The sequence below is a fragment of the Barbus barbus genome, assembly GCF_936440315.1.
Source record: "Barbus barbus genome assembly, chromosome: 4".
Taxonomy (NCBI): domain Eukaryota; kingdom Metazoa; phylum Chordata; class Actinopteri; order Cypriniformes; family Cyprinidae; genus Barbus; species Barbus barbus.
The window spans coordinates 28,464,050-28,479,243 of NC_136732.1; the positions used below are offsets into that span (position 1 = coordinate 28,464,050).

The 15,194-nt window shown below is 36.3% G+C and overlaps 2 protein-coding genes across 4 annotated transcripts; both read right to left on the reverse strand.

Moving 5' to 3' along the window:
• Positions 1–628: 628 nt before the first annotated feature.
• Positions 629–9,903, reverse strand: LOC306864752 (synaptotagmin-A-like). 3 transcript variants are annotated; one of them, XM_079408961.1, is made up of 9 exons: positions 9,616–9,722; positions 6,623–6,789; positions 5,355–5,527; positions 5,109–5,198; positions 4,789–4,956; positions 4,457–4,624; positions 4,237–4,354; positions 3,871–4,004; positions 629–3,440 (listed from the first exon to the last, which is right to left on the reverse strand). In XM_079408961.1, the coding sequence occupies exons 2-9, from the start codon at positions 6,777–6,779 to the stop codon at positions 3,231–3,233; spliced, it is 1,218 nt and encodes a 405-aa protein (XP_079265087.1). In that variant the 5' UTR covers positions 6,780–6,789; positions 9,616–9,722; the 3' UTR covers positions 629–3,230. The 3 variants fall into 3 exon arrangements, with proteins under 3 accessions (XP_079265087.1, XP_079265088.1, XP_079265089.1); XM_079408962.1 differs by having other exon boundaries at positions 638–3,440; positions 6,619–6,789; positions 9,616–9,903; XM_079408963.1 differs by having other exon boundaries at positions 809–3,440; positions 5,707–6,789; positions 9,616–9,739.
• Positions 9,904–11,544: 1,641 nt separating this feature from the next.
• LOC306869030 (ferritin, middle subunit-like) lies at positions 11,545–14,080 on the reverse strand. Its single transcript, XM_079415582.1, has 4 exons — positions 13,608–14,080; positions 12,324–12,470; positions 12,109–12,234; positions 11,545–11,974 (listed from the first exon to the last, which is right to left on the reverse strand). Exons 1-4 carry the CDS (start codon positions 13,710–13,712, stop codon positions 11,816–11,818), a joined length of 537 nt encoding a protein of 178 aa, XP_079271708.1. The 5' UTR covers positions 13,713–14,080; the 3' UTR covers positions 11,545–11,815.
• Between the last annotated feature and the right edge of the window lie 1,114 nt (positions 14,081–15,194).

A 15,194-nucleotide genomic window follows, 5' to 3' on the forward strand; every position in this document is an offset into this window, starting at 1 on the left:
TTAGCTGACTAGCTGTATAAGATTGTGCTACGCTAACATATTACTTCACAGGCATTACTGGCTTGTACTTTTACATCCATAATATTATCAATTTACACTTTATTGCCGGTCTGTCATTTTACAGTACTGTAATTTTTAAAGATTTGATATTATTGTAAGGTGAGCTTAAGTGTTACGCTACTATGAAAATCACACAGCTTCAGTGTGACTTTAATAAGAAAAAATATAATTTCATAGATATTAAGTTGTTCATATTAAAATATGTATGAACTTAATACATCACCTATACTATTTATTTAGCACAAATCCTGGCATTTTATTAAATATTACATGGAATTTACAAAAAAATTGTTGCTGCTTCAATTAAGCTCAGTGTGCTCTCTTTAAGCTCTTCCACATTGAACGTCTATGTAAATACTTCTACAGACTTTACATATTAACTGATGGTTGTCACTTTAAGTTAAGTTAATCGATTTTCTATGGATTCTGTCAACTCAAATCTGCAGACTGGTTCTGATCTTTGGCAACTAGCATCAACTTTTCCAGACTGTAAATCTGTGGAAAACCTGGGAAAAATCGTGTAGTGTATTCCAGCCTTAAAGTGGAAATGAAGCAGCCAGTCAAGTTTGCATTATTTAGTAAAGTGATTTCCACTTTAATTAAAAAATATATAACAAACACGATTAATGAAACCATTTTAAAGAAACAAATTATGTTTTGTCATAGCTTTTAGAGCAAGGGCGCCACCATCTTGCAGTAGCTACCACTGCGTGTTATGGGGTTGGTTTGTTCCGCTGGCCAGTATAGTAATATAAGCATTTCTTTATTTTTTGAACACATAAATGTTATTTTAAACACATCAATATTTTGGTTTTCACCCTAATTTGGATGAATAGTCAACATGATTATAATTAAAAATCATTAACAGTAATTGCATCCAGTGAGAGGAGAACAACATAGAAGTATTATTTTCCCTATTTTTACCCCAAATAAGATGTAGTGAGATGCTTCAGCTGTTTCATTCATACTGGGAGCCGGAGGGCGCTCTCATACAGTAAAACCTTGAGTGAAAAAATCATAAAATGACATACTCACAAAAAAATCACCTTGGAGGAAATGCTGCTGTAGCTGAATAAAACGCAGATAGGACGTTTTACTGTAACTGATGAAGAATGAAGACAATAAACATACGATTGTGACTAAATCTCTGTTCTTCAAGCCATCTCTGGTATTTTTTATATGCATAAATGTATATTTATAATGCAATAATCGACTGTATAGAATATTATCAAATGACTTTGCCTCATTCTGTGATATGAAACCACGTCAGATCACAAAAGGAAGTTATTTCAAACACTGGACTGATGTTATGAAATGAATTTGGAGCAAAAACATCATTAAAGGGATAGTTCACCCAAAAATGAAAATTCTGTCATCAAGTAGTTCCAAACCTGTATGAATGTCTTTGACCTGCTGAACACAAAGATATTCTGAAGAATGTGGGAAACAGAGCAGTTCTGGGGAACCATTGACTTCCATAGTAGTTTTTTTTTTCCTACTATGGAAGTCTATGGTGCCCCAAAACAGCCTGGTTACAAACTTTCTTCAAAATATCTTCCTTTGTGTTCGGCAGAACAAAGAAATTCATACAGGTTTAGAACTACTTGAGGGTAAGTAAATGATGACGGAATTTAAATTTTTGGGTGAACTATCCCTTTAAAGTGCTGTCTTTCTATCTGTCCAACCTTCCCCAAGCTCTCCCTTTCACTTTGTATGACTTTGTCTGTGTCCTTTCTGGTCTCCTTCATCCTCTCCGCACCCCCGCCCTTCACCGGCTCTAATTCCCTGCTCACATGTATGGCTTAGTCCAGCACTGCACTTGGAACACCGCCGAAAACGGCGCTAGATTAATCCAGGATTCCACTTACAACTGGACAGCTCTAAATACTGCTGAACACATCCAGACAATTGCTTTTGGTTCGCTTACATTCAATAATGGCTGCCTTATTAATAAATCATTTTCTATTATGATGAAATAGGATATTTATCAACAATAATGATTAGTTTTTACCCCCAAGGATTTTACAACTATTGTATGTCTATTTATGACCCTGGACCACAAAACCAGTCATAAGGGTCAATTTTTTATTTTTTTTATTGAGATGTATAGAGGTATCTGAAAGCTGAATAAATAAGCATTCCATCGATGTATGGTTTGTTAAGATAGGACAATATTTGGCCGAGATACAGCTATTTGAAAATCTGGAATCTGAGGGTGCAAAAAAATCTAAATATTGAGTAAATCACCTTTAAAGTTGTCCAAATGAAGTCCTTAGCAATACATATTACTAATCAAAAATTAAGTTTTAATATATTTACGGTAGGAAATTTACAAAATATCTTCAATGAATATGATCTTTACTTAATAATATCCTAATGATTTTTGACCTAAAAGAAAAATCAATACATTTGACCCATACAGTGAAAAGTGAAGTGACATACTGCCAAGTGTGGTGACCCATACTTGGAATTCGTGCTCTGCATTTAACCCATCCAACGCGCACACACACTGCAGTTTACACACACACCCGGAGCAGTGGGCAGCCATTTATGCTGTGGCGCCCGGGGAGCAGTTGGGGGTTCGGTGCCTTGCTCAAGGGCACCTCAGTCGTGGTATTGAGGGTGGAGACAGCGCTGGACATTCACTCCCCCCACCTACAATTCCTGCCGGCCCGAGACTCAAACCCGCAACCTTTGGATTACGCGTCCGAATCTCTAACCATTAGGCCATGACTTCCCCAGTGTATTGTCGGCTATTGCTACAAATAGACCTGTGCGACTTATGACTGGTTTTGTGGTCCAGGGTCACATTTGTAGCCTATAAGAAATAAAAACACATCTTAAAAACTGGGATGATGTATCCAGTTGTGTGTATAGTCATGGTTCACAGAAAAAAGACGCGGCAAATCAGGACAGTTCTTATACAGTTAAGAACAAAAATAAATACATACAACACTTTCAAACAAAACCCACACACTTATCCACATCATACAGACACATTTAAATAAGAAACATAATCCAGATTAACATAATATACATCTTAACGTTTATAAAAGAAGGGTACAGGATGATGATCGATAACGTAATAGACAGAAACCCCTCAGTGAAAGGATGAATGAAATTTAAATGATGTTTTGCCAGATGTGTGAAAACTTCCAGTTGAGGGGTATTTAGCGGATAGGTGCTTTAAGGGCAGCATCTACTTCTTCCTCAGGCTGAAGGGTGTGCCACTGGGCCACAGGTCGTCTGGGATTGGCCAGCATATCTGACCAGTGGCGCAGACCCACCCCACTAGCACCAAACCCAATCCAGCACTTCCCAATTGCATCATTGCTTCCCAGTTTATCATAGTCATAGACTGTGATCAACACCTGGATCTTCTACAAGAAGGCAGAGGAACAGAGAAAAATAGGTCAATGTACATTTAATCCACTTTCTTCTTTCTCATCAAACCTTCCAATTGAAAACACAGATGATTTTAGTAGGCTGAAAAAAATTGGATTTACTTTGAAACAGATATCAGAAACAGTCAAAATTCAAGATTTTGCTAGTAAAATTCATAAATAAGAAACAGAAACTAACAATGAGTTAAATATAACATTCTGAAGTAGAAAGAATGAAATATATTGCAATAATCTGTTTTATTTACAACTTTGAAAAATAATTTTTTACAGTGTAGTAACATTAACATTTTAAACATACTATACAGTGAAAAGATTGCATTTCGTTGCATTAAAGGACCACAAATACAAATCTGTAAATGTATTAGATATGCAAGTAGTCATGGAAATGTGTTTCAAACATGTTTACCTGAATTTGAGCGAAGGGGATTTCAAAGCTGAAGCTTTCATTGAAGTAGGGGTTCAGTGTGTTCTGCTTAACTGTTGTCTTCTTCTTCTTGATACGCTTTCCATTGTGTTGCAAAGCCACTTTCACAAAAGGATCTAAGACAGAAAAGTAAAGAGAAATGTAAGGAAGAGGCATTTTTATATGGATAAAGACAAGAAATGTAGCTTAGCACCACATTTCCACAGAAAAGCCAGGATAATTCAAAGTATAAAAATCTAATTATATTTAAATAAAGTCACATTTGATGTGTAGAGAATCATATCATTTTAATATCAAGTACAACAGAGAGGAAATGTAACTTTAACAAACTAACACCACCAAACTAACCTGATAAACCACCCACGTCCATCTTCTTCAGGTTCTTGGCCTCCATGATACAGACGGTCAGTTTACCGGAGGTGGGCACATAGCGCAGCGAGATACAGATGTCTCCTAACTTTTCTTGCTGTTGGGGAGGAAGAGGAGAGTGTTTAGTTTAAAAACATTAAAAAACAGATTATGGCAGCTGACGAAAAAAAAATTAAAACAGCCTGATGGAAAGCCTTACTTCCTCTTTCTCTCCTCCGACCAGGTCTTTCCATTCATGTATGGGCTGGCCCAGGTCAATGCTGTTCATAGGGATTTTGATCTCTCCGATTACATCATGTTTACCAAAGCGGTCAAAGTCAAACACCTGCAGGACCAGAGTCTGCCCTGCTAGATCATTAAAGGGGATCTAGAAACAGAAAAAAAACAAAATCATGTTGCATGTTACCTGTTTGAACAAAAAAAGGTATGTTGCACTTATTCTACTGTGAAATTAAGCAATTAAGTGTATGATCAATTTTCTTTACGCCAATCCCAAAAAAATCCATGTTTATTAAAACATAATTGCAATACCTTAAATATGAATGTCTCGTTGAAAACAGGACACAGATTCTTGCGCTGGATCTTGGTTTCAAACTTTTTCTTCTTGTCTGGTAGCATATAAACTTTGACATAGGGGTCAGATGTTCCACCAATATCCATGGCAGGAAGGTCTTGAGCTTGCAAGACACCAACAATGAGCTGAAGGTTGTTGAAGAAAAGGTTGTGGGTCAGGTTTTCAAAATCAAGCAGCTAGTCACACATATTTTAGAATAGCACTTCTTGATTTGTGTATAAAATGAATCATATCAACTCACAATCAGAATGCATATTATACATCTACTACAACCAACCTGATTGTCAGTGAAGTTATAGTCCAGAGAGTACTCCAACTTGCCATAATATTCTTTCTCTCCCTCGCCCTCTCCTTCTTTGGTTTGTTCCTAAGTATGGGCAGTATACATTTAAAATAGTATACAAACTTTAAGACAAACATTATCTCTTTTCTTTTCAATAATTAGATTAAAATGAATAATTTGAAAGATCAAGATCTGAAACACTATGCCCTTCACATGCTTTAAACTTTCAGGCTCTCCTACCTCGCCTGTTTCTTCCGCTCCTTCCTTTTTCATCCTCCTTCGTCCTCCCTTCCTCTCTCTGACTTTTTTAGCTTTTTTCTTCCCTCCCAAGCACTTCTTATAGATACAGAAAGCAAAACAGCCAACCAGGGCAAGCACGACCACAACTATGGCACCAATAGCCCACATGGGCACTGTGCAATGGAGAAAGAAATAAAGTTAGAGAGAGAAAAGCAATGATCAGCTTTTTTTTTTTTTTAATGTTAGTTAAAAAAAAGAAAATTTCAACCAATTACACTCTCTGCTAAATTAATAAGTAGATGTATAGGTGGATGGAGGGCTGACAGAAAAAGACTGGAAAATTGGAACTTACTTCTGATCTTGGGGTCTGTTGATGGAGCAGATAAAACATGATGTATGGAAATGGAAGAAATGGAGGAATTAATTGATCACACATACACAAACACACACACATGCATAGAGATTGAAGGGAATGTGTGTTTTGTTACGATAATATGATTAAATATGAATGATCCCAGCTGGGACCAGACAGGCATTGGATAGATGTAAATTTTGGCTAAAAATGAAAATAAGGATTGATGTGAAAAGCCAACACTGGAGAGCCATTACATTTTGGTTACTTAATACATATCAATGTCTAATGACACTATGCATTTAACATTGTGTGGATGTGAAAGGGACAATTAACCCAAACATGAAAATTCTGTCTTCATTTACTCACCTTCAAGTTGTTCCAAACCTGCATGAGTTTCTTTCTTCTCTTAAACACAAAAGAAGATATTTTGAAGAATGTTGGTAACCAAACTGTCTCTGGTCCCCATTGAAGTCAAAGTGGACCAGCAAGTGTTTGTTTGCCCATATTCTTCAAAATATTTTTTAAGATATCCTCTCAACAGAAGAAAAGATGTCACACAAGTTTGTAACAACATGAGGGTGAGAAAATGGACAGAATTTTCATTTTTTGGGTGAACTTTACCTTTAAGATAATCACATTTAACAAATGTTGGGTTTGGCTATCATACGTCACAACTAAAGGTCGGTGTTGGACGTCAATATGATGTTAGCATGAGATGATACCATGGCTTAAAATCGTCCAAATATGAATGCTATTATTCTGCGTCACACTGACATTAGCATTAGATGTTGTCCTGACACCATCACCGATGTCAGAACTTACATTCAACTGAACACTCATGTCTTACAATGATGGTGGCCTGCTGGAGTATGATTAGTCGAGTGTGATGTATTGACATAGAATTATTACTTACTAGGTAGATGGCTAAGCTCATTGAAAAACTTGTTCTTCATATTTATGAAGTTGTGGGAGTGTTGAGAGGGAGGAGGCGGAGGAGGTGGAGCAGGTTCGGACTCCTCCTCTGATTCTGCTGCCCTCCGCACACGATGCTGCATGCTGACTAATCGCATGGCTGATCAGCTACAGACATAAAACAGACAGTTACTGTCCTTACATAACACAAACTAAATGCCCCAAATCACATATATTGCCTAGATTGGTCTCAAGCCCACGCTCTCTCTCTCTTTCCCTCCCCAGCTCTGTCCTGTTTGTGTCTGGCATGACTTTTGATGGAGTAAACTAAATCTTGAGCTCAGCATGTCCGTTATTAATCCTGGAATTGTGACATGTCAAAACACAACCATGCACGTGTAATGCCCATGTGTTCAAACACTAGAATGTGCTCAAAAACTCTGATATTTGTCATCCACATTAGCACACAATGGTTATATGTCCACCTGGTCTACTCTGTTGAACTGACCTCTTGTCACTCTCAGCAGATGCGTAATGAGATTAACTGCCAAAGCTAATCCAAAAATCCTTGGGTTTAAGTAAATTAGGAACAGAGCCCTCTCCTTGCCACCACACTTTCACACTTGAGCCTACGCAACCAACGGCATCTTGTCACCAGACCGTCATGTAAAGACTTAAGGTAGCCTCTACTCCTAATTGTATATAAGAATATATTGAGCAGAAAAACTGGATTTATGACAGGACTTTATGATGATTCTACGTCAGCCACATGCACCACAGTGATGAAAGACAATGAATATAAACCTTTTTCTTAGTCACAGTTAAAAAGATGAAATTCTTCATTTTCTCTATTGACCTTGCTGGGTTATCATGATTAATTCATGATTGACCCATTTTCTTCACTTTGTATGCACATGATATATATATATATATACCAAACCAATAAAATAGTTAAAAAATGACTTTGAGAATGACTTAAGATATTTTCAGATTGTTTTATATTTATAATTGATTTTTAAATCCATTAAAAAATATTTTATAATATAATATATATTTTTGTAAAGTCATACATTGTGCATATATAATTATTAGGGGTATATCATTGTTTAAATGTGTTTGTTGTTTAGAAGCATCATTGCTACAGCTGAATTTATTTACCTCACCTGTGCCTCAACCTCAATATTGTAAATAGCATACAAAATTAAATAGAAAATATTTATTTTATTTTGAATCCATTTTTAATATTTGTTTTTATTTTAATTAGATACATGCTTATTTAATTATTTATTTCAATTTAGGTAAAATGACAGCTATAGGGCAGGAGTCTATACTTAATTCATGTAGGCCTAGCAGTTTTTTGCCGTTTTTCATATTTAGTATTCTGACATCTGCAAAATATATACACAGCTTCCAACATATTTAAAAGTTTTTCTACACTAGTTTTTGAATGAAAGGGGGGAATTAAACATTTCTAACATTTATTTTATAACTTGTGCAACAGAGGGTTGAAAGAATGAAGTGATTTCTTATTTTTTCATCTTTTCTATAGAGAGAAGATATAGGCTACATTGAAAGTGCGTAATCTGAGAGCTCAGAAAGCATAATTTGTGTCATTTCCAGACACGACTGCACTAATCTGGCTAAAGAGGGCCTGTCGCTCAGTGCGTCACACGGCCTTGTTTTTTTCCTTCATCGCTACTTTGTCCACCAGCGGGAAGAACTGCTGTATTTTCGGATTACCTAAATCTCATCCAGCCACCCTTTTCCAGTTTATTTATTTATTTTTTATATAAAGATTAGTACTACACACAGTTGTCCAAGAATGAAGAGCATTTACGCACAAAAGCATCAATTCGAGCAAAATTCATCTGACCCACTCTGCGAGAGCTTATAAAAAAGATTTACTGTTTTACAAAATGTAGCGAACAAAAAATTCAAAACGAATCGTGTTTTATTAACGTCACTGTGGGCACTCATATAGGCTGATTCTAAGTACCTTTCACTTATAATTACATGAAATTTGATGTGAATGGTTTTTGTTCATTTTGCATTGTCTGTGGACTGTGATGTAGCCTATTATAGTCTCCGTGAATTTAGTGACAGTTTATTATTTTGTTGTTCACTCAAGTAGTTACAACTTTAATGTAGTATTTTAATTAATACACTGTAAAAAAATAAGTGTAATTTTAACTGTAAAATTTTGTAAAAACGCTACTGAAACAGTGAGTTCCTGTACTATATACAGGGAAAAACTGTAAAAGATCTAACCAGACTTTTCATTCATTCAATTTTACAGTAAAATGCTGTTAATTGTACAGTTTTTAGAAGTAAAAATAACAAATCAATGTATAATTTACAGTCAAAAACTCATGTTTTTTTTAATAGTTTTTGTTATCAGTTATGTACATTTGAGCTTTATGTTACATCTTCTGTTGTTTAATGAAAGTTTATTGCATTATTTAAGTATCATGTGTGTTACCACGATGGTGTTTTGTGTTTGCATGAATGCACCTTCTATATATTAATAAATACTTCTGCTTGTGGGGAAGCTACCTGTGACGAGCTTTGATTCTTCATGTGGATTTCTCTTTTACCACCTGCATTATTATGGTGGTTGTCAGTATGTTACAAGTACAAAACAGATTTTAACAGCAGTGTGTGTTGTTGAATTCAGTGGTTTACATTCAAATTTCCCTGTTTGTAAATAACAGTTTTATACTGTAAATTGTACAGTTTTGTTCTGTAAATGTGTTTACAGTTTTTCTAACCCCAACCACAGCTGCCAGAATTATTTTGTAAAAACTACAGATTTTTTTTTACAGTGTATGATACTATTTAATGGCACAGGCTACATTATATAATAATCATAAAATAACTAGAAATGCTGTTTAAAATAATTTTAAATTACACTGCTTTACATGTCAATAAATTCCAAGAAAGTATGATATTTCCTTGAATAAGTGGAGCCAATAAAGCAAACATTAATCAACTTACCTGATGATGTTCTATAGATCCTACTCTCTAAAATGGATAGAAATCTGTGCTTTGTTTATAGAGCACAGTTACGCAGCAGCCCTCTCACACACTGCTCTAATGTACTCTTATCATCCACTCTATCATCTGTCCCTCTCTCTCCTCAAAGCGCATTTGAAGCGCCAAACCCTCTTTCACTTGGATTAATCATGCTCTCCCTTCTGTCCACAGTTATGTGCTCTGGGGCAGTCTTATTTCATCCATCTCGTACGACCGTCTATCAGTTTGCTAGTATCCCATATAATCTCCTGCATGCTGTTTATCCGATTCTAATTTCTAATATAATTTTCGTTCAGTGACCCTCCAGAATCGGATCATAGTCGGTGGTTCACTGCTGCTAATAGGCATGATTGATATAGCATAAGGGGGCTGTAAACTTTATTCTGGTTATGAAATGAGGACAAGGCTTCACCAATTATAGTTGACGATTATTGAGACCTGTTGAAAAAAAAAAAAAATCTTATGAACCACAACAGGCCTTGATCCTTCAGTGTTTATGATCAATGTGCGATTATTAGACATAGCACCTCCGTGTGGTAAAATGAAATACTACAACTGTAGTGCCTTGGAAATTCATGTGAATAGATTTATTCATTCAATAGAACACGAAAAGGGTGTAAGTTGGTATTTTGTATTTACTAGTCTCTGTATATAATATTAAGTTGTACATCAAATTTTATGAAATACTAATGTGCAGTTGTGTCAGTGACCATCCTTACAGGATGGAAACTTCAGGATGGAGATGAGGGAGTGTCTATTTTCACTTTATCTATGAGGTTTGTTGTCGCTGTTACAGTAGTTTTGTACATTAAACAATTACACTATTGTGACCACTGCAGGCAGAAAAATCCAGATACAGTCCAATATAATTACAGCCAAATAAATGCATCCTTCAATTTTAAATAAAAAAAAAAAAAAAGGTTATTCAGCTCATGTTTATTTAAATTCACCAGGTCAGTCATTGCACATTCAACAGGAAAGCATTGCTTGATGGCAATCACAGCAAAACTTCTCCATGTCAACTAGCCCTTGCTTACACGAATGCATTCAGTCAGGTAACAATGACAAAGCATTTTTGTACCAGAACATGCACCCTAAGTCTGTGTCAGCAAGAAGTGAACATACCAGACAATGAGCTGTATCCGGAGGAATACGAGTACAAACACAGCAATTAAGCAAATTGTTTGTTTTGAAAAATTTAATCTGAAATGTAGAAACAAATGAGTAAACAAATACTTGTTGATAAATATAATCAAATCATATGAATGACTAATAAATTGATTGTGAATAAGTTATAAATGAATTAAACCATGAAAATAATTTGCACGTGAGGATCTAAGGATCCTTCTGAACAAGTTGTAAGGCATCACAGAAAGCAGACCCATAATTCATTGCGACAAGCTATACATAAAACATCCAGGATGGTGGCCTCATACGTCTAACCTAGCAAGATAAATTGTGTATATTTAAGTGGGATTAATTGGACACTGCTTGCTGTAGAGGCATTACATAGCAAGGAAGTCCACTAGGTTTTGGAACAGCTGTTTGGCTTCCATAGTGGTTGAGCAGCAGATTCTGAGAGGATTGGGATTAGTTATGTTTGAAACACAATTTTGTAGTATACTAGTCTGTATTGCATCATTGTACGAAAAAGTGAGAAGGGTTTGTTGCTTTACATGTCATGGCAGCTCTTGGTAAGAATAGCATTTTGTAGCCCAAACTTGAGCAAGGTAACTGCAACAAAAAAAAAAAAAAAAAAAAAAAAAACCTCAGAATAGGTTTTAGTAAAAAGTCAGGACGCGTTATAGGCACCATACCACAGTGATGCCGCTAGTCAGAATGGTCTCGATGGTGCACGTGATGGGGGCACCAATTAATCAGCCAAGTCAATGCAGTCCAAAACATTTATTCATCATTCACCAGGTTAAGACCAATTAGTGTACACTTAACAGGAAAGCAATGACTTCGCTTTAAGGAAAAAAAAAAAAAACAACCCCCTCAACTTTTAACTTTATTTACCTTTTAGCGTAAATAAAGTTTAAAAAAAAAAAACAAAAACAAATTCTGCATATAAGCCGTGTGATGAAAACAGTGTTCTTAAAACCCCAATTTAAAAATTACAGAGACACTTTGGAATACGCAAATGATCTCAGGGCTACATTTAGCTGCTGTCTCCATCCAGGGTGTGCTTGTCAAACAGATACTCCGCCATCCTGTTGTTGCCAGCATCCATCCTGGTAAGGTTGGTGATGTGGTCACCAATCTTCTTGATGGACTCAACCTGCTCATCCAAGTAGTGCGTCTCCAGGAAGTCACACAGCTGTTGGACAAGACATCAGAACAGGATTTATGAAAATATTCAACTTCCCAAAAGTGTAACTGACTTGCACTTTTTTTATTGGTTTTTCAGAGATGGGTCTTTTGCATGTCCAAAAGTAAATCATCAGAACTCACATGAGGGTCTCCTTTTTGAGAGGCGACCTTATGGAGATCCAGCAGAGCCTGGTTGACGTTCTTCTCCAGCTGAAGAGCACACTGCATAGCGGTCAGTCCATTGTCCCACTCATCACGATCAGGTTTCTGTAGACAGACACAATCAGATTAATGAGCAAGTTACATAAACATAAGGTCACTTCCTAACAAGACACTTTGCCCAAAACACTAAACACCTTTACGTCCTGGAGGACGATGCGTCCCCCCCTCTTGTTCTGGAACTCCATGAACTTCTCAGCATGCTCGCGCTCCTCCTCGCTGCTCTTCTTGAAGAACTTGGCAAAACCAGGAAGGGCAACATCATCCCGTTGGAAGTAGTGAGCCTGTTGGTAACAAAATCAAGTTTAGAAAAGGGTTAAACATAAGTAGGGGAGAGTGGGGATGGTTGCAACGGGGGACAGTTGGAACATGGCTTATTTCTTCAGTCAGGAATGCGCTGCAGTGATGATATTCATACTGCACATGATTCATACTAAATCAGCCCCCTATCCTTCCTGGATGAAGTCAGGCACGTGACCATTCCTCTTACAAAAAATAGATATGGTTAAAAAAAAAAAAAAAAAATAGAATAAGTTTCTAATTTTAAAAAAATAAAAATTTGATTTGTCATACGATCCAAGTTGTTTGCGTCAAGAGATGCAATAACATGATTTATATTGGTGTTTTCTTAGCTTCTAATAGGCATAGCTAGCATGTGTCAAAGACTGCCTCAAGCTTTTATACCAAGTTTTATCACAGCTGTCAAGCGTAGGGACAGTTGCAACCATCCCAACATGCCGTCCCTTACCACAACATTGATACACTTGGTTAACTGCTAGTTGGTCAAACTAGTACTTAAGACAGTGACTGTTCATGCAACTGGCCTTAGTTCAGTAACCTTTCACGGATGTTAACAGAACTCTTGATTCTGATTAAATTCATATTTTGTAGTTCAAATGTGTTGTAATATTTACGACAAGACAAGGTTGCTACTTGAGTTTACATTTACTATTGTTTTTATACAGCTAATTTAACTTAAAGACCATGTATGCACAAAGAAACTGCAAAATTATACTTAATGCTTTTAATTACATGAATGTTGCAACCGTCCCCTGTTGTGGGATCAATTGCAACATTGAACTTTTGTCTATTCAAGTATAAATTGCGTATATGAGTCATGTGCACGTGTTACAGCAATGTGGGTGAGTGGCCGACTGATGTTGCTTTATTGTATTAAAGTTATGGTTTTCTGAATGCAAATTTCTGCTCGAATGCAAGCGGTCGCTGAAAAACTAAAGGAAATGCAAAAAGTGTTGCAACCGTCCCCACTCTCCCCTATACAATATTTATACGATGTATTTAAATCCAGATATGCAGCACTGAGAAATGACCAAAAATAAGCACTAGCACATTCTCTGACTATAAACACCGATGCCCCACAAAGTGCCCGATCAAGAGAGATGAACAAAAGAAACACTTGCCATGGAGGTGTAGGTGTACCCAGCGTAAAGCTCCAAGTTGATCATCTTGTTGATCACAGCCTCGCAGTCGCGGTCGTAGTTCTGGCGGATCTGAGAAGTCTCCATTTCGGCGGGTATTATCGTTTTACTAACAAAAACGGGAAATTTCGATGAGCTCGAAGTTCCGTTCAATCACTGTTGAAGCAAGAACCTCTTCAGATCCTCCTGAATCTATGAGAGAAAAGAAGGTGCGCTTTTATCTTATATAGGCTATGATAAGCGAACGATGAGTCAGTGAAACTGAAACCAGCCAATCAAAGAACGAGCTGAATAATTAAGTGACGAGACACTGCTGTGTCATTCTTTAAGATAGCAAACAAGGATCAAGATTCATGAGATTTTTTTTCTTGTTCACAACTGCTGCATGGTAGGCTACATGGTCCTTCAGGTTACTTAAAATAACACCACGCATGCTCTAACAGAAAGCATGCAGTGTATCTAAATCTAAAATATTAAACAATGTATTATCTAACCTAAAATTAACTATTTGTGCATTTACATTATTTCATCAAGGTCACATGGGAGTTAAATAAATGAATGAATAAATACTGATCCATTTAGCAAATCGCTTGTCCTATGAAGGGTCATTTGGGTTGCTGGAGCAATCAAAAATATAAACTAATGAAATGTTGAACAATTAATAGCTAATTATTTGTTTTTCACTCGTTTCTCATTACTAGAATGTCTATGGAAATGTTACTGTTAAAGTATGTTATATAAGCTAATATATAGCCTAAGAGTTTAATAAGTCAGCTTAGAGAAAACAAATCAATAAAACCCAACTGTGCATTTACTTAATATTGAGGTGAAGTGTCTTTGTGTAATTATATGTGTGATATCAGTTCTTATGATGATACTCACTTTTCATGTCACATAGGACATGGGCCTAATATGCAGTCGGCAGCAGTTGCAAACCGATAAGACTTTGCAAACTCAGCTTTCAAATATTGGGTGATTTGACAGGGTTTATCACAATTCTGGCATGGTCCCATGATTCCTGTAAAAAATAAAATAAAAACCTTGTCAGCGCAGTTTTAAAACAGTTTACATTACATTTTAATTTTATAGGTTCAAGCATTTTACAGGACAATCAAGCAATTTTTTTATTTAATTATTTATTTTTATTACCAAATATCAGGTTTCCAAGGATGCATGTGACCCTGCATACTACAGCGACAGCCTGTGTGATGTGGCAAATATCACGAGACAGTGCTGCAATATCATGTAACAGTGATGTCATCACTGTGTTCCACCTGGTAAATGCATCTAAAAAAATCATTAGGGTGACAATGACAAAGCATATTGTACCAGTATGAACTCTCAGTCTGTCAGCAAACGTAAGTCAACAAAGACTTGTTGCTGTGACTCAGCTTTTTCTCATTCATGCCATATTATGTTTGTTATTTCATCAGCTCCCCATACCAGGTGTGTAACCTTCAGTTTTACACCTGACTTTAGTACCGTTTAGTAACAGCAGGTAACCAAAATTCCATTGAATTCCATTTTATTATTCTCATTTAAACAGAACATCCACCATATCTTTCATTA